The 19,658-nt window shown below is 46.0% G+C and overlaps 1 protein-coding gene across 1 annotated transcript; it reads right to left on the bottom strand.

Annotated features, from left to right (window-relative positions):
• Window positions 1-890: 890 nt before the first annotated feature.
• PRKRIP1 (PRKR interacting protein 1) lies at window positions 891-18,117 on the bottom strand. The gene is made up of 6 exons (XM_066382347.1): window positions 17,940-18,117; window positions 17,123-17,201; window positions 16,194-16,294; window positions 13,896-13,981; window positions 12,661-12,728; window positions 891-2,318 (listed from the first exon to the last, which is right to left on the bottom strand). The coding sequence occupies exons 1-6, from the start codon at window positions 18,063-18,065 to the stop codon at window positions 2,218-2,220; spliced, it is 561 nt and encodes a 186-aa protein (XP_066238444.1). The 5' UTR covers window positions 18,066-18,117; the 3' UTR covers window positions 891-2,217.
• Window positions 18,118-19,658: the final 1,541 nt, after the last annotated feature.

Here is a 19,658-nt window from a genome sequence, read left to right as displayed (position 1 = left end):
TCCTGCAGCCAAGGCTCCATTGGAGCAAAGTTGGCCCAGGCACTGGGAATGCCTCCACGGCCTCTGCCTCAGGCGCTAGAATGGCTCCAGCCTCAGCGGAGCAACACCCCAGAAGGGCAGAGCATCGCCCCCTAGTGGGCATGCCGGGTGGATCCTGGTCGGGCACATGTGGGAATGTCTGACCACCTCCCCACTTCCAACTTTGAAAAACAAACAAACAAACAAAAAACCTGCCATTAAATAGGTAAGTTTTAGCTGAAACAAGGCAGAACTCTGCCTTGTTTAACCTCAGTTAGGAATGATTCTCCCCAATCATGGCTTGAGAAGGGGTGTCCTCTCAGTATCATGCACTCCCCTCTTACTGATGACATATAATTATTCCCCTTTCTCAATAAATAATGCCCTGAAGAAGACTGAGTCATTCAACCTAAGGTAGAGATGACCCCTTAGAAACTGTCAGAAACTGCTACAGGATGTTTCCTACCTAAACATCATCTGAAATCTAGTAGAGGTGTAAAACATAAACACCCTGCCTGGCATCCTATTTGTTTAGTCTTCCGCCAAGCTTTCCAACACACATCTCACTAAGCTCCTGGCCAGTTGCACCAGGCAGAGGCAGAAAGTGACTCGCCCAGAGTTCCGTATCCCAGCAGAGGCCCGGTCAGGGCTCGAACCCAGGTTCTTCCACTCTCCACTCCAGCATCCTCCACAGTGCCTCTGGAGTCTCCAGTGAAAGCCAACACCCACAAGATCCAGGCTAGACCCAAAGCAAGAGCTGTGACACATTCTAGGGGGAGATAAGGAAACCAACAGGTCAAAGACAGGGAAACAAAACACAAACCAGTCAGCCAGTTTTTAACCAAAGAGAAACACGGGTTTCACAACATATGGCCAGGGCATGTACTCATTTATTAGGGTTGACTTTCCATTCCAGCTTCCTAGGGGAAAAATTCCTGTGAGTCACTTAATATTAATCAGACCTTGATGTACTGCAGTAAAACAGGGGACTGTTAAAAAAAAAAATTCTTGTGACTTGAACTGCTGAAAGGACAGGTGTCACCTGGCTCAGGGCAGGGATAGGGAAATCAATACAACAGAGTGAAAGTAAAACATTCACTCAAAACCAGGATTTCCCTAATTCCATCAAATTTCTTAACATTCAAAATAGTGTTAGAAATTCGGAAATAAATCCAAAAAGTGAGCAAAGGCTCTAATTAGAAACCTCAGATTTTCTGCTTAGAACCCCTTTGAGCTCAGGATGAAAATGCAGCTTTTGGCTACGGATCCCCCTCCCTTACGGTTTGGCTAGGATTCTCCACCTGCTTCTTTACCTAGTCTCTAATTATTTTCCCAAAAGCTCTTTTCTTTCTTGTAAAGTTTATTTTTTCCATTGATTCAAGAGAGGAAAGGGGCAGGGTAGAGAGAGAGAACAACATCAATTCCTTGTTCCACTTAACGGTAGTTGTCCACTCATTAGTTGCTTCACATATATGCCGTAACTGGGAATCGAACCTGTGACCTGGGTGCACTAGGACAACACTCTATCCATCGACCCACCTGGCTAGGGCCCAATATGCTCTTTTCACACATCAAGGCCCCCTTTTTATGGCCCAGCCCCCATGGTTGCAGCCCACATCTCCCTTTGCACATGCCCAAGGCTTCCCAAAACACACCTGTGTACCGGGAGCTGCTGGGTGTGAGCATGTGTTCTGAGGTGCAGTCTGCACCCTTGGCAGAAGGAAACACAGGTACGAGTCAGCTTTAGAACCAAGGCCATTTCCCTCAAGGAGTCTGAGAACAGTGCCATGTAACAGGCCCCATCCCTATCACCTTATTCACAGCCTCCCCTAGAGCTTCAACATCTCACAGGTCCACACAAAACTTGAAGTCTTTCTGTTCTTTACTAAATAAACATTCTTTTCACAGAAACAAGCCCTAAACTCATCGCTGTCCAAATACGTGAGAACAGGCACCGGGGGCAAAAGGTTATACACTTTCCCCTTTTAGTGGGAACGTCAATGAACTAGGAGCCAGCCCTCTTTGTCCCACAGGCTCCTGCCCATTGGAAGGGCCATGAGCAGTCAGGATGGCTTCCCACTTGCTTCTATCCAGTGAGGCCTTGGGAGAAAAAATGAGTTCTAACAGCCTCCTTTCTCCATGGGTCATGTGAAGGGTTTTCTGAGGCCCTGGGCTCCAAACAGCCATTGTGGCCAACAGTCATCGCCCCATGATGAAGCTGGGCTCTTCCTCTTTCTCCTCCTCTGTTCCAGATGCCTCCTCAGAGCCACTGGACGGCTGCTCTTGGGACTGACTGGATCCTGTAATCACATGACAATCGGATTAGAGATGTCCAAATTCACTCAGATACTCAAGGGCGCTTTAGAAAGGAGGAGTGCTGTGGAAACATTAGGAACTTGTTCCTGGACAGTGAGGAGCCAGCGGAGGTCCTCACATCTGTCCATCCTCAAAGCCACTACACATACAAAGGGGTCAGTCGGAGAGCTGACCTACCACTGCTGGCGGTGGATCTGATCCTTATTAAAAAGACCGAGCAGCCCTGGCCGGTTGGCTCAGTGGTAGAGCGTCGGCCTGGCGTGCAGGAGTCCCGGGTTCGATTCCCGGCCAGGGAACATAGGAGAAGCGCCCGTCTGCTTCTCCACCCCTCCCCCTCTCCTTCCTCTCTGTCTCTCTCTTCCCCTCCCACAGCCGAGGCTCCATTGGAGCAAAAGATGGCCCGGGCGCTGGGGACGGCTCCTTGGCCTCTGCCTCAGGCGCTAGAGTGGCTCTGGTCACAACAGAGCGACGCCCTGGATGGGCAGAGCATCGCCCCCTGGTGGGTGTGCCAGGTGGATCCCGGTTGGGCGCATGTGGGAGTCTGTCTGACTGCCTCCCTGTTTCCAGCTTCAGAAAAGTACAAAAAAAAAAAAAAAGAAAAAGAAAAAAAGACCGAGCAGCACCCACAAGGGCCTGATGCCCCATAAGTCAACCCTCACTGCTTTTATCTGGTCCTCACCATCACCTTGGCAGGGCAACATCCCCAACCAGCCTTTAGTATTTAATGCTGACAGTACTGCTGCGCTGTCTCAAGCTCTCACACTGTAGCCCGCAAAAGGATTTTCAAAAACTGTGTGGCAGAGGGCTCTGCCCACACAGATACACCAGCTTCCTGGCTCCTCCCCTAGACCCAGAAACCCTTTCTTGACATTCCACGTGCAGCTCTGAATTCCAGTGTTTTCCCTGGCATGACTGCCAGTACCACAGTGCCCACAGCGCCACTGAGCTGGCAAAAAGCAGAGCACGAAGACAACTTGTTCCCAATTCCTCCTCCTCCTCCCCTTCCTGGGAGCGGGGGGTGGGTGAGCACTGGAACAGGACAGAACCAGAGCTCGCAGAGGCAGCACCGACCCTCCAGGGGACCGTCTAGCTCACCCAGGCCCACGTGGGCCTCCTCCCTGCAGATGTGCAAGAACTACAAAACCCCCAAAGCCCACTGGCACCTAGAGATTTGCTCCTGCTGTCATCGCATGGCCAAAAAAAAAAGCTTCAAGGCAGGAGGACTTGGGTGCCCAAGTATAGTCTAAAAATCACTTCCATACCCTATGATGAAACACGAAAAAACATTCATGGCAATGGGTTGAAATCATCTCTAAAATTTACTTTAATAAATTTAGTATATTCCTCCTCCTCAATCTCATGCCAAAAAGATTAAGTGACCCAGTAGATAAGAGTGTTGACCTGGAATACTGAGGACCCATGTTTGAAACCCTGAAGTTACCACTTGGGCCCGGGATCAACATGATCCATGGTCACTGGCTTGGCTTGAGCCCTCCTCCTGGTCAAGGCACATATGAGAAGCAATCAATGAACAGTTAACATGAAGTAACTACGAGTTGATGCTTCTCATTTTTTTTAAAAAGACTTAATTTATTGATTTTACAGAGTAGTGGGGTTGGGAGACAAGAAGTAGCAACTCATAGCTGCTTCATGTTAACTGTTCACTGATTGCTTCTCATATGGGCCTTGACCAGGCAAGCTCATGGTTTTTTTTTTTTTTTTTTTTTTGAATTATTCTGAAGTGAGAAGCAGGTGGGAGGCAGACAGACAGACTCCCGCATGCCCACCAGGGGGCAATGCTTGGCCCATCTGGGGCGTTGCTCCACTGCAATTGGAGCCATTCTAGCGCCTGAGGGAGAGGCCATGGAGCCACCCTCAGCGCCCGGGCCAACTTTGCTCCAATAGAGCCTTGGCTGCGGGAGGGGAAAGAGACAGAAAGGAGAGGGGAAGGGTGGAGAAGCAGATGGGCATTTCTCTTGTATGCCTTGGCTGGGAATGGAACCTGGGACTTCCACATGCCAGGCCGATGCTCTACCACTGAGCTAACCAGCTAAGGCCAAGCCCATGTTTCTTTGTTGTTGTTTTTTTGTTTTTTTTTTTACAGGGAGAGAGAGTCAGAAAGAGGGACAGACAGACAGGAACAGAGAGAGATGAGAAGCATCAATTATTTTTTGTTGTGACACCTCTGCTGTTCATTGACTGCTTTCTCATATGTGCCTTGACCGCAGGCCCTCAGCAGACCAAGTAACCCCTTGCTCGAGCCAGTGACCTTGGGTCCAAGCTGGTGAGCCTTGCTCAAACCAGATGAGCCCATGCTCAGGCTGGTGACCTCGGGGTCTTGAACCTGAGTCCTGCATCCTAGTCCAACACTCTATCCACTGCGCCATCACCTGGTCAGGCCCAAGCCCACCAGTGACCTCAGCATTCCAGCTCAAAGTTCTAGCCACTGCACCATCACAGGTGAGGCCAATGCTTCTCATTCTCTCCCCTCTCTCTCTCAATTAAAAAAAAAAAAAAGCCCTGGCCGGTTGGCTCAGCGGTAAAGCGTCGGCCTAGCGTGCGGAGGACCCGGGTTCGATTCCCGGCCAGGGCACACAGGAGAAGCGCCCATTTGCTTCTCCACCCCTCCGCCGTGCTTTCCTCTCTGTCTCTCTCTTCCCCTCCCGCAGCCAAGGCTCCATTGGAGCAAAGATGGCCCGGGCGCTGGGGATGGCTCTGTGGCCTCTGCCTCAGGTGCTAGAGTGGCTCTGGTCGCAACATGGCGACGCCCAGGATGGGCAGAGCATCGCCCCCTGGTGGGCAGAGCATCGCCCCATGGTGGGCGTGCCGGGTGGATCCCGGTCGGGCACATGCGGGAGTCTGACTGTCTCTCCCTATTTCCAGCTTCAGAAAAATGAAAAAAAAAAAAAAAAAAAAGAAAGAAAAGAAAAAGACGTTTCTTTTGTCAGGGCCTACAAACGGTGAGCATGTTTTAATAGCTATATTTTTTGAACACCTATTGTGTGCCAGGCACTGTGCTGAGTCTTTACTGTCTTGTTTAACTCTAGGTACCACTACCATATACACATTTCACAGATGAGGAATAAAGCTCAGAGATTAAGTAATTTGCTATGAAGGCCTTACAATCAGGATTCATACCTAGACTATTTGACTCTCTAAGCCTAATCATCTTGTCTGCAGAAATGCATAAGGAAACTCAGGAAAAGAAAAAAGAGATGGAGACAGGAATGAGGTGAGCATACTGAATGGATAAGCAAAATGTGGTCTAGCCATACAAAGGAGTATTATTCATCCTTAAACGGGGAGGAAATTCTGACATGCTGCAACATGGATGAACCCTGAGGACATTATGTTAAGGGAAATAGGCCAGTCACAGAAAGTAGGACTAGTCAAACTCATAGAGACAGAAAGTAAAATGTGGCTGCTGGGGTTGGGGGAGGGAGAACAGGAGTCATTGTTTAATAGGTATCATTTCCACCTTAGAAGGTGAAAAGTTACGCGGATTGAAGGTGGCAACGATAGCATGATTATTTGAATGTATTCAATACCAACAAACTAACTGAACACTTAAAAGGGTTAGGATGGCCAATTTTATGTTACATGTATTTTATCCCATTAAAAAAATACACATTGGCTCTGGCCAGTTGGCTCAGTGGTAGAGTGTCTGCCTGGCATGTGGAAGTCCCGGGTTCAATTCCTGGCCAGGGCACACAGAAGTGCCCAACTGCTTCTCTACCCTTCCCTCTCTCCTTTCTCTCTATTTCTCTTTCCCTCCAGCAGCCAAGGCTCCATAGGAGCAAGGTTGGCCCGGGCGTTGAGGATGGCTCCATGGCCTCTGCCTCAGGCGCTAGAATGGCTCCAGTTGCAGTGGAGCAACGCCCCAGATAGGCTGAGCATCATCCCCTGGTGGGCATGCCGCGTGGATCCCAGTTGGGCACATATGAGAGTCTGTCTGTCTGCCTCCCGCCTACTTTGGAAAAAAAAATACATACTACGGAGAGCTCAAGGGAAAACCCAAGAGGGGACAAAAACCTAGCTCTCAGCTCCCTGGGCTCACTGGGCAGTACTCCCGAAGCCCTCTCATGTTGTGGCACACATGGAAAAGGACAAGATTTCTATGGCACATGAGGCAGCTTGTCGAAGGCCTTGGGCATTCAGTCTCCACCCTGGAGGCTGAGGGGATCAGGGTCTTACCACTTGCAGCTGGAGAACTCGGGCACTAAGGCTGAAACTGCTGATTACTTCTGTTTTATTCCATAACGTAGCATATTCTAGCTGCCTCAAGTCTCTCTAAGAACCACCATCCATACCTGCACAGGTCTGAACACAGCATGACCAGAGCATAGGTTTGATCTTTAATTCTGATCTTGAAGAAAGAGTAAAATATTGGTTAACCTGGATGTTTGTGAAATGGGGTGTTCTGGATGTCTGAGATGCTTATTAGCAGAGGAGGGCTTAAAGCATCTCTTGTGATTGAAAAACCCCTGAAAATGTAGACCTCAATAGTAAACACTATTAATTCCTATGCAGGAAACATGTTGTCAGGGCCTAGAAATATCACTCTCAAAGAGAATAAACCTAGGAATTTGGTGCATATTCAAGTCATTTGGTAATTCAACAAAATTATTTCACCCATTCTTTCAATATAAATACATAAAGCACTTATTACTACTATGCTTAATGTTGAGGACATAAGAATTTTTAAAATGCTGTCACAAATTAAAACAACAAGCCTGACCAGGCAGTGGCGCAGTAGATAGAGCATCGGCCTAGGACACAGAGGACCCAGGTTAGAAACCCTGAGGTTGCTGGCTTGAGTGCCGCTCACCAGCTTGATAGCGAAGTTGCTGGCTTGAGCGTAGGGTCATAGACATGACCCCATGGTAGCTGGCTTGAGACCAAAGGTCTCTGGTTTGAAGTCCAAGGTCACTGGCTTAAGCAAGGGGTCACTGGCTCGGCTGGAGCCCCCTGGTCAAGGCATATAAGGGAAACCAATCAATGAACAACTACAGTGCTGCAACAAAGAACTGATGCTTCTCATCTCTTCCCCTTCCTGTCTGTCCCTATCTGTCCCTCTGTCTCTCTCACTAAAAATAAAAAAATAACAACAACAACAAGATACTGACTGACTGGTGGTGGCTCAGTGGATAATAGCATCGATGTGGGATGCTGAGGTCCCAGGTTCAAAATCCTGAGGTTACCGGCTTGAGTGGGGGCTCATCCAGCTTGAGCGCAGGGTCATGGGCTTGAGCGTGGGGTCATAGGTATGACCCCATGGTCACTGGCTTGAAGCCCAAGGTCCCTGGCTTCAGCAAGGGGTCACTGGCTTGTCTGGAGCCCCGGGTCAAGGAATATATGAGAAGCAATAAATGAACAACTAAAGTGATGCAACTAAGAGTTCACGCTTCTCATCTCTCTCTCTTCCTGTCTTTGTGTGTCTCTCTCCCCAACAACAATAACAACAAAAGCCCAAGGTACCATAACACATTACTATGGCTAAAATTTTAAAAACTAATACCAATGCTGGCAAGGATGGAGAGCAACAGGAACTTATTCATTACTGATGGAAATGCTAAATGGTACTGCCACTTTGGAAGACAGTTTGACAGTTTCTTACAAAGCTAAACATCCTCTTATCATGTGATCAGCAATCATCTTTCTAGGTGTGTATTCAACAGATTTGAAAACTTATAGCCACACAAAAACTATCACATAGCAGCTTTATTCAGAATCTCCAAAAATTGGATACAACCAAGATATCTTTCCATAGGTGGATGAATAAATAAGCTGTGGTATATACAATGAAATACTATTCAACAATAAAAAGGAATGACCTATGAAGTCATGCAGACATGAATGGATTTAAATGCATTCTGTCTTCTAAATGAAAGAAGCCAGCCTGAAAAGGCTACAAATTGCGTATTTCCAACCAAATGACACTGTGAAAAAAGCAAAACTATACGGATGAAGTTTGACTTGTGGCGGTACAGTTGGATAAAGCATTGACCTGGAATGCTGAGGTTGCCAGTTCGAAACCCCGGGCTTGTCCAGTCAAGGCACATATGGGAAACAACTATTACAAGTTGATGCATCCTGCTGCTCCCACCTTTCTCTCCCTCTCCTCTAAAACCAATAAACAAAATCTTTAAAAAAAGAAATGTATAGGAATGGTAAACAGATCAGTGATTGCCAGGGACTAGGGGTGGGAAAGAGGTTGAATAGTGAAGCACAGGTGATTTTTTTTTGCCGGTGAAACTATTCTGCATAATATTGTAATAGTGAATACAAGATACTATGTGTTTGTCAAAACTCAGATTTTACAGCACAATGAATAAATCTTAATATATGCAAATTTTAAAATGTCAAGGATCCCAGGATACAATGAGAATGTGATACATAAATCCAACTATATGGATGAAAATTCTGTGAAGGGGTGGAGAAGAGATGCTAACCTACCTAATTTCAGAAATAGTCTGTTAGACTAAAGGCAAAAAGAACTCTACATAGCACTGTATTCTAGTTGATAAAGTTGTTTCCCATATGTAACAGGTTAACAATTCTGAAACCATTATCCATGTATATTGGAATTGAACAATTAAGTAAATGGATGGTAGAAGGTAGGAGCCTCATGCGAAGAAAAGGCAAGAAAATTCCGAGTCAGCAGACCAGACCGGTTCTGACTAAAGGAAGTTCTTCAGACACAAGGGAAATGATACTGGAGACAAGATTGGAACATTAGGAATGAAGGGAGAACAGAAACTATCTGGTTACTACTGTAAACTATTCTCCTTTTGAGATCTTAATAGATATTTGACGGCTGAAAACAAAAATAACATCTAATATATACAATGTGTCTGTAAAGTCATGGTACACTTTTGATCGGTCACAGGAAAGCAACAAGATGATAGAAAAGTGAAATCTGCACCAAATAAAAGGAAAACCCTTCCAGTTTCTGTAGGATGATGTGGCAGCATGTGCGCACGCGCAGATGATGACGTAACACCATGTATACAACGGAGCAGCCCACGGCCATGCCAGTCGAGATGTGGACAGTACAGAGGAATGTTCAGTGTGTTCTGTGGCTCGCTAAATTCGAATCCATGACCAAAGTGCAACGTGAATATCGGCGCGTTTATAACGTAGTGCCACCACATAGGAATAACATTACTCGGTGGGATAAGCAGTTGAAGGAAACCGGCAGTTTGGTGGAGAAACCCCGTTCTGGTAGGCCATCAGTCAGTGATGAGTCTGTAGAGGATATATGGGATAGCTACCTAAAGAGCCCTAAAAAATCTGTGCATGAGCCCACATCGAACTGCACTGAGTAGGTATGAAACTGGGAGAGTTTTCCTTTTATTTGGTGCAGATTTCACATTTCTATCGTCTTTTGTTGCTTTCCTGTGACCAGTCAAAAGTGCACTATGACTTTACGGACACACTGTATATAGAGATGTAACATATAAGGCAGCTACAACATAAAGGGTAAACGAAGCTATGTAGTGAAAAGTTTCTACATTCCAAGTAAAGTGGTGAAATACTGATTCCACGTAGTCTGTGGAAGTAGTACATACACATAGTAATCTCTAGAGTAGTGACTTTTAACCTTTTTCATTTCATAACACATATTACTAATTACTAAAATTCTGCAGCATTTCAAAAAATGTATTTTTAATGATCTGACAAAAAAAATAGGTATAACTTGGATTCATTCATATGGGATGGCTACTGTTGTGTGGGCTGTTGTCATTTTTTATTCGACAATCTGAAGGAAATGAGGTCAGCATCCTGACTAAATAGCCAGGTGTTGCATGTTTTAAAAATTCTTGTAGCACACCAACCACTGGGAGAGGTAAACTGCATTGGGAGTTCCTCTGAAGTTACACACACAGTCTGTCCTCATCTGACCTGTCTGGCAGTCCCTGGAAACTTACACTTGCAAGGATTATCTTTATTCAACCTGACTTGGTGTAAAACAGCCTTTCCCCAGGCCTTGTAAAATAACTTCTAGGAAATGGTGGGAAAAATCATACCATAAATAATGTGTCTTTTTTTTTTTTTTTTTTTTTAAAGACTTTATTTATTCAATTTTCAAAGAGGAGAGAGAGAGAGAGAAGGAGGAGGAACAGGAAGCATCAACTTCCCATATATGCCTTGACCAGGCAAGTCCAGGGTTTTGAACTGGCGACCTCAGTGTTCCAGATTGACGCTCCATCCCACTGCGCCACCACAGGTCAGGCTAATGTGTCTTACAGTACATTTACAACTTACAACTCATAAGAAAACTGGTTCTGGAAGGGGCCAATCACATTGCAGTATGTTAGTGAAAGTCTGACTTTGAGACCAAAAATCGCAAGTGTCCAATCAAGATTCATGCCTAGTCAACTAGGGAATTGGCACAAATTCAGTAATGCTATAGAGAGATGCTAATTTTTTGTCTCTTAGTATCCTTGGGTCCTTCTTATCTGGGGCCGCTCTGTCCCTGGCTCTTGGCCCAGGGGTTCCCTGGAGAGCGGTTGGCACCTCTGCCTTTTGATAGGTTCAGAGGGAGGCAAGACTGGAAGTACTGTGGGTACTGACACATTATTCACTCCCTATTCCTTCTTGTGAACAAAATCTCAATTCCTTCCAGGCTGCCATGTACCAGGTCTCTTCTCCATACTCCACATGGATCATGACAGGTTAAAGATAGTCATGACCATTCTATTTTCTATTCATCCAGCCTCATGGGAGCAAGAGATAGTAAAGTGACTCAATACTGATCAATGATATATAAGGTGACAATTGCTGGGCATTTCTGGGAGGGGGGGGGGTTGCTCTTCAGTAAAAAAAAATAACAGATCAGACAAGTAGCACTTTTCTTCCCTCTTCTTTCTGCTTTGAACATAGGTATGATGCCAGGAGCTGCAGCAGCCCTAGAATGCCCACAGGATCAAGGCCAAGAGAACTGTAGGGAAGCTGGACCTGACGCATCTGAACTGCTGAACCATACCAGACTGACCAGGCTGCTACCTACAACCAGTTTTCCCATTAATGTAAGAAACATGGGCCCTGGCCGTCTGGCTCAGGGGTACAGCTTGGCTCGGTGTGTGGATGCCCCAGGTTCGATTCCCTGTCAGGGCACACAGGAGAAGCAACCATCTGCTTCTCCACCCTTCCTCTCCCCCTTCTCTCTCTCTCTATTCCTCTCCTGCATCCATGCTTTGATTGCTTCAAGAGCATTAGCTCTGGGCACTGAGGATGGTTCTGTGGAGCCTCAGCCTCAGGTGCTAAAAATAAAAATAGCTCAGTTGCGAGCATGGCCCCAGATGAGGTTGCCTCCCAGCTGAGGTGCATGCAGGGAGTCTATCTCTCTATCTCCCCTCCTCTCACTTGGAAAAAGGAAAAGAAAAAAAAGAACAGAAAGAAAAATGAACTCCTCTTTGTTTAACTACTGCTAGTTAGTTTTCTGTAACTTTTTTTCCCCAAACAATCCTTTCTTATTTTTTAAAAAATATTTAAAAAAAAATTTTTTTCCGAGACAGAGAGAGTCAGAGAGAGGGATAGACAGGGACAGACAGACAGGAACGGTGAGAGATGAGAAGCATCAATCTTTAGTTTTTCGTTGCGCATTGCGACACCTTAGTTGTTCATTGATTGCTTTCTCATATGTGCCTTGACCGTGGGCCTTCAGCAGACCGAGTAACCTCTTGCTTGGGCCAGCGACCTTGGGTCCAAGCTGGTGAGCTTTGCTCAAACCAGATGAGCCCGCACTCAAGCTGGTGACCTCGGGGTCTTGAACCTGGGTCCTCCACATCCCAGTCCGATGCTCTATCCATTGTGCCACCGCCTGGTCAGGCAGTTTTCTGTTTCTTATAGCCAAAGATATTAATTGACTTACCAAGTGACTCAATCAGAGACAAAGGGACATAAAAACACTTTTTCTAGGGACAGCCCCTTAGTCTTTCCTACTAGACAAGAATGAGGCAGGCTGCAGTCCCCAGGAACCTCACAACCAAAAGGAAGATATAAGCCTGCCTGAAGATAGGGTGCCATAGGACAGAAGGAAATAGTGAATGCCAATTAACAACTCAAAGTTCTTTTAATAGTCATGCCTGAAAGGTCTGGTCCTGAATTGGACTTAATATGACTCAGTGTCTTTCTTTTGTGCTTAACACAGTTTGGCTTTCTGACACTTGCAATTAGATGAGCCCTAACTAAATAGAAGTAAGCCCTCAGTTCTTCACTGTCCAGCCAACCAGTTTCAAACTCTAAATCTCATTGTTGACAGGTCAGCTTCTGTGATTAACACCAAAAAAGGTCAAAACAAGAGAAGTGGGTACCACTCACCTTCTTTTTGTTTCTTCTGTTCAAGTTTCATCTTCTTTGCTAATAATTTCTTCTCTTTTAACTTCTGGCTACAAATATAATATAAATACATTAATTACTTAGCTACCTTATTTTAGAAACATCTACTAATAGGATTTTAAAGACTTTATAATCACACAAACACTACAATAATAAAATGAAAGAAATACTTTCTTATGGTTCTGCTCCACCATCATTACCAACATTTTATCAAGCTGTTTTCTTCACGAATCAAGAGAAATCCTTGGGAGTTCTGAAGTAATTAAAGCAATTTCAGAAATACTGGAGAATGCTTCTTCACTCCAAGATTTTAAGAGAGTATTTTATAAATCCTGTTCAGCTCTTAGAGCTGAAGAAGTGGATAAAAATGGGGTTCTACTGAAAGTAACCTCACAGGGTGATCTGATCATAAACTCCTAACTGTGCACGTCATGGTAGGTGGCCATACCCAGGCATGTAACTTTAGTTAAAGGTTTACCTTTGCCTTAAGCAAGCCCTGTCCATTGTTTAAGTGCACCTAGGTTAACACAACTTTGAAATGACCTTTTAACGTAACCATGCTCAAGAGAACACATAACCTGGTTCACCATCCTGTAGTCCAGTTTCCATTTTGCTTTCTATCACCTTCCTGTAACCTTTCTTACTTCCCTCAATTTCAAAGGCTTAGAAGAAGCTGCAAACTGCCTTTCTGGGGGGCATTTGAGACCTTGCTTCCTAGAAGCTGTCAGTTTGGCTCAAATAAATTCTTATAAAACTTCCCTACAGATTTGGATGTTTCTTACATTTACAAGGAAGCATATTAAAACACACACACATTCAACCTATATACTCATATAGTCATTTAGGGAGGTCACAGGCTCTAATTTAAGGAAGAAGCTAAATGAGAAGTTCATTGACATCCCCTAGTTAAACCTGATGTTAAAATACAGAAGTGAAGAAGACAGAAATGCATATGATCATGGAAGTGCTGACCTCCAAGCTCTGGAGAATTTAAAAGGAGCTAGGGAAGGGCCACAATAAATGGCTTTATTTCTCCCCAGGTACTGGAAGAAAAGCCCTTCTTCTATTGCACTGTTCCATGATGGGCTGTAACACCCAAAACCTCTACAGGTTATTCAGGTGAAATTTTGATTGCAAGGACTCATTCACCAACCATCTACTTTCCCATTTCCTGCCCTTAAAAGTCTCTTAGTTATGGAACACCACAAAGCCCTTACCGCTTTTTCCGACGCTTTGCAGTCTGCTCCTCTGCAGCAACTTTATTCTTTTCCAGTCTCTTCTGAAACTCTACATCCAATTTTTGCTGCAAAATATTCCGCATCATTTAGACACACTGTGGGCCGGATATGAGCTCTAGAGGTCACACCAGTGGGGGTGCTATAGGCACATCTAGGTCTCCAGGCCACTTTAACTGTAACTGGTTGCTCCACAGGTGGTGTGGGAAATCAATACTGGGCTCTCTGATGGTGAAGTAAGTTTCAGTTCATTAAAATACTGAGGCAGGTCAGTAAGAAACTAGGAAAATTCCCTGGCAAGTGCAATAAGGAAACTGAGACAAATGGTCGTTAGACAAACAGCAGCTAGCAATTAACAGCCAGCTAATAAATCACAAGACCCTTCAGTTAGCCTCCCTAACTGAAGATACCTAAGAGCAGATGGTTTAACTTACCATAATCAGGGAACTAGACAATAAAAGCCAATTAGAGCCAGCCTAATCCAAGATACAGGTAAAACCAACCAGCAAATGACCCCAGGTCCTATTATATGCTCATTTTAATACATCAGCATACTGAACAACACACCAGAAATCTAATGACTAGTCTGTTGAGATTCTCCACAGGGACCTCCCCCTAAAATACCCATCTAGGAAAACAGGACAAAGGAAGGCCCCCTGCCTCTCTTCTTTGAGTACACTTGCACCCCCCTTTCCTCAGATGTGTGCTTTGCTTATTCCATCCTAAGCTCTAGGGTTCTGATGAGACCTGCACGCAGGGGAGCAGTGGGCAGCGGCAGCTTGTCCGAGGCTTACCCCCACCCTATCTTCAGGCGCCCTTCGTTTGCCTGTCACAAGCTTTAATAAGTTTACTCTCACTTTCTTTTTCTTTTTCTTTTTTTAAAGATTTTATTTATTCATTTTAGAGAGGAGACAGACAGAGAGAGAGAGAGAGACAGAGAGACAGAGAGAAGGGAGGGAGAAGCAGAAAGCATCAACTCCCATATGTGCCTTGACCAGGGAAGCCCGGGGTTTCGAACCAGCGACCTCAGCGTTCCAGGTCGATGCTTTTACCCACTGCGCCACTGCAGGTCAGGCTACTCTCACTTTCACCTGGACTCCTGCCTTGAAATTTTTCCTGCACAAGTCAAGAACCCAGAGGTCACCTGACATGCGAAAGGTCCCAAACTGTGGGGGACGGGAGCACCCCCCCACCCCCACCCCGGCAGCAGAAGCTGTCTGGTAACAAGGCCACTCATGCACAACAAAATGTGAGAAGCTCAGAGGGAGCACACTGTACTCCTTGAGAGAAGAGGCAGCACAACTGGCTCTGTTTAGCCAAGGCCTTAGTGTGACATTGTGACTTATATTACAAAATATATATTTAATCTTCGTCCACTGTTTCTGACACATAGCTCTTAAAACTTATATATTTCCCATTAAGAGCTGCAGGGATATCTTTCTTTTTTTTTTTTAAAGATTTTATTTTATTATTTTTTTTCTTTTTTTTTTGACAGAGTGAGAGAGAGGGACAGACAGACAGGGAGGGAGAGAGATAAGAAGCATCAGTCCTTCGTTGTGGCACCTTAGTTGGTCATTGATTGTTTTCTCATATGTGCCTTGACCAGGGGGCTACAGCAGAGCAAGTGACCTTGGACTCAAGTCAGCGCCCTTGGGGTCATGTCTATGATCCCATGCTCAAGCCGGATGAGCATGTGCTAAAGCCGGCAACCTCAGGTTTTAAACCTGGATCCTCTGTGTCCCAGTCCGGTGCTCTATCCACTGCACCACCACCTGGTCAAGCTAAAATTTTTTTTAAATGTTTTTTTTCTGGCCCTGGCCGGTTGGCTCAGTGGTAGAGCGTCGGCCTGGCGTGCAGAAGTCCCGGGTTCAATTCCCGGCCAGGGCACACAAGAGAAGCGCCCATTTGCTTCTCCACCCCTCCCCCTCTCCTTCCTCTCTGTGTCTCTCTTCCCCTCCCGCAGCCGAGGCTCCATTGGAGCAAAGATGGCCCGGGCGCTGGGGATGGCTCCTTGGCCTCTGCCCCAGGTGCTGGAGTGGCTCTGGTAGCAACAGAGCGACGCCCTGGAGGGGCAGAGCATCGCCCCCTGGTGGGCAGAGCTTTGCCCCTGGTGGGCGTGCCGGGTGGATCCCAGTCGGGCGCATGCGGGAGTCTGTCTGACTGTCTCTCCCCGTTTCCAGCTTCAGAAAAATACAAAAAAAAAAAAAAAGTTTTTTTCTAAAAGTTTTAAGTGCACACTGCTCAAACCCAAGGACTCAGCCAGCCTCCTTGTTTACTGACCTTCTCAGCCATGGCATCCATGTAGTCCTGTCGCTGATATTCTCTCCGGCGCAGATGCCTATACACATGGAACTCTCCACTGCCGGCCCCAGCGCTTGAACCTATAGCCAGGACAGTTCAGAGTTCTTTATGAGCTCCAGTTATCAACACAGGCTACCTTTAATTAAAAGTGACCAAAGAAAGAAACTCAGGCAATGGAAGCGACGGCCTGTCCTCTTCCCCACTATACCACAGAATCTAGCACAGTGCCCAGTACACTGTCTAGGTATTATTAAATATTTGTTGTATGGATAGTGAATATGAAGTCACTAAAAATTCCACTCTAATGCAGTACTAAGAGAAACAGAATGTGGCCAGTGACCAGGAACCTATGACCTTTCCCTCCCTGCCAGATTTAACATGCTGAGTTTCTACTGAGCTGAAAAGACGTCCATGACATATTAAGTAAAAAAAAGTTGGTTACCAAATAGTATGTGTGGAACAACCATATTTTTCTAAAAACATTTTTTCTTCAGCAGTGGTTGGACTATAAAGAGAGTTGGAGGGCTCTATCATAATGTTACAAGTGGAACAATGAAATTACAGGTGGTTCAAACTTTTTTAATACCCTATCACTTATTTTTCTTCAGTATATGCTAATTGACAACCAACTAATTTTCTATTAGTATATGTTAATTTACAACCCAAAAAAATAATACAATTATTTCCATTTAGAAATAACCAATACAAGGCACTACTAAAAACAATGCATAAGAAAATTCTCTAAAGCCAAACCCCTTCATTGTGAGAGCAAAATATTGAACCAGTGAACTTTTTTTTTTTTTTTTGCCTAATAGAGATCTAATTAACATGTACTAACTGCAAAGGTTTTTATATCTATACTTCAAAAATTATATTTACATACACATACACTCCCCAAAAGATATTACCCATTACATCTCGGACAAATTCTGGGGGAGGTCGAGGTGCCCATTCATTCATTTTTTCTGGAACTGGAACTGGTTTGTCCTGAAATATTTAACAGAAAAGCACTTGTAAGTATAAACCTTCTGACAAAGTCACATCTCTTATAACCAAACAATTTACCTAGCCTAATTAAGTAAGGCTGCTTTGCTCCTGGGACTCAATGCTGATTTTATCCTCTTCCCTCTGTCTTAGCTTTACTACATCCTGTATACTTTGGGGTCTACTACAGCCTAAAGCATGTTAAGGCTATCCTTAACGTCCAGAAAAGACCCCAAACGCATATCACCATGTATGGCTGGAAGCCTCCAACTTTAACCCTACTATACGGAGAGTCAATCCTTTCTAGTCAAAGATATGAGACTTTATGACTGAGGAGGCTGAGGCCTGGACGGGGGGAGTGACTTGCCCCAATACGTCCAACAAGGTACTCCTTAGAAGAAAATAACCCTTGTGCTAACCCTAGGGCTCTATCTTTCCAGTCTAACGTTCCTCACGCTTCTGTTCATAAAAAAGACAAAAAACAAATACAAAAACGAAAAAGCTCTTGGAGCACGGAAAGCCGATCCACAGCGCCCCCATCCTGGATGGGCTGTAACACAAGCGCAGAAGGAAGCTCTCCATCTCTGGGTCAGCCTACACCTTACTACATACTGGCTCTGGGGCTGGGGTAGTGAGTTCCTGAGTTTGGAGGAGGGGGACGTGGGTTGTGGGCCCCGCAGAGGCGCAGGAACGGAAGGAGATGGAACTCGGAGGGGCTGACGAGTCCACGCCTCATCTCACCGGGTTCTTCATGAGCCGCTCCAGCTTGAGCTTCTGCTCCTCTGCCGCATTCTTGGGGATGACAAGCGCTTGCGGCTCTTTCTTCGGCCTCGGCGGTCGTACCGATGAAGCGGCTGAACTCGCCATGTCAGCTCTACGGCTTCCTTAGCGAGCGGCGGCAGCGCGCACGTATGACGCTAGAGACGCGCGCCCGCGACGCAAGCGCAGTCTCCCAGCTGGACGTGGCTGGGACGGAATCGCAAGTTGAAGCAGGTTGCTGAATATTTATGAGCCGGGGACGGCAGGGTTGTTTTGATCAAAGCTGCTTGGTTTTCTTTCCTGCTTCTGAGCAATCCCGGCAGCGGAACTCCCATGACCCTGGGCCAGAGGAGGTCCTGCAGGCCCTAGGGTTCTGCCCCAGCCTACTTTTCCAGTCCTCGAATTATTCTGCATCTGGCACCCAGCAACCATACCTCAGCCGAGTGAATGAGACTTTCTTGTGAGAAAGGGAAGAGCTGCCGCCCCCCCCCCCCCCCCCCCCCCCCCGTGATGGAGCAAGACATCTGGAAGCTGGCCTGGTACTCACAGCTAGACCTGGCTGCTCTCCTGTTGGATATCAGCAATTTCCCAGAGCCTGACCAGGGGGTGGTGCAGGGGATAGAGCATCTCACTGGGCCATGGAGGACCCAGGTTGGAAACTCTGAGGTCGCCAGTTTGAGCAGGGGCTCATTCCGCTTGAGTGCAGGCCCACCAGCTAGGCTTGAGGCTTGAGCTCGGGGTTGCTGGCTTGAGCGTGGGATGGTAGACATGACCCCATGGTCGCTGGCTTTCGGTTGCTGGCTTGAAGCCCAAGGTCACTGGCTTGAGCAAGGGGTCACCAGCTCTGGTGTCCCCCCCCCACCCCCCCGGCCAAGGCACAAAGAAGAAAGTGATTTCCTGGAAGGCCAACACCACTCTAGACTAGTCTGTAAACGTGATGGAGCAAGACATAAATAAGAATGCTCTGTAATCATGTTTGAGCTCAAATAAAAATAAGAATATCTTTGGAACCAGATAAAGGCTAAACATTTTTGCCACTCTGGCTAATATGAGTAACTGCTGTTTCTTTACAGCATTAAGTTAGATTCATTTCTCCCAATTTAAATATTTAAGACATCCAGTCATATGGCCCTGGCCAGTTTGCTCAGTGGATAGAGCGTTGGCCTGGGTATGGATGTCCTGGGTTCCATCCCCATCACAGCATATGTAAGAAGTGACCATCTGCTTCTCTTCCCCTCCCTCTCACCCTGCTCTCTTCCCTCCCACAGCCAGTGGTTTGGTTGGTCCCAGCATCAGTCCCGGGCACTGAGGATAGGTCTGAGGATAGGTCGGATGGTTTGAGTGTTGGCCTCAGGCACTAAAAATAGCTTGGTTGATTCCAGCATTGTCCCCAGACCAGTTGCTGGATGAAACCCAGTTGGGGAGCATGTGGGAGTCTATCTCTTCTCCTCTCACTTAAAAAACAAAACAAAACAAAACATTCAATCATAGAGCATCTAATCTAGAATAGAAGCCCACATACTTGAACCCTTCCCCAAATCACTTAACCTAAACCAGAATCCTGTAAGTCCTCTCAAACACCCTCTTGCTGCAGACTTTCTCTTAGAAAGAGGTAATAAACCTAACTTGTTCAGCTAGAAGTATTTCTTGGTGGTCTTCACATTTGTTGGTTTTTTTGTTTATCATTTGTGCCTGCTCTAG

Source organism: Saccopteryx leptura, chromosome 4 (genome assembly GCF_036850995.1).
Source record: "Saccopteryx leptura isolate mSacLep1 chromosome 4, mSacLep1_pri_phased_curated, whole genome shotgun sequence".
NCBI lineage: Eukaryota > Metazoa > Chordata > Mammalia > Chiroptera > Emballonuridae > Saccopteryx > Saccopteryx leptura.
The sequence above is the reverse complement of the archived record's forward strand: the minus strand, read 5'-3'. Positions and strand labels throughout refer to the sequence as shown.

Excerpts from the sequence above, each read along its gene's own strand:
- PRKRIP1 (XM_066382347.1), bottom strand. The coding sequence starts at position 18,065 with ATGGCGAGTTCAGCCGCTTCATCGGTACGACCGCCGAGGCCGAAGAAA. Across the intron at positions 13,982-16,193 it reads TGGATGCCATGGCTGAGAAG|CAAAAATTGGATGTAGAGTT; the intron begins GTCAGTAAACAA and ends AATATTTTGCAG. Across the intron at positions 2,319-12,660 it reads ACAGAAGAAACAAAAAGAAG|GATCCAGTCAGTCCCAAGAG; the intron begins GTGAGTGGTACC and ends ATGTGATTACAG.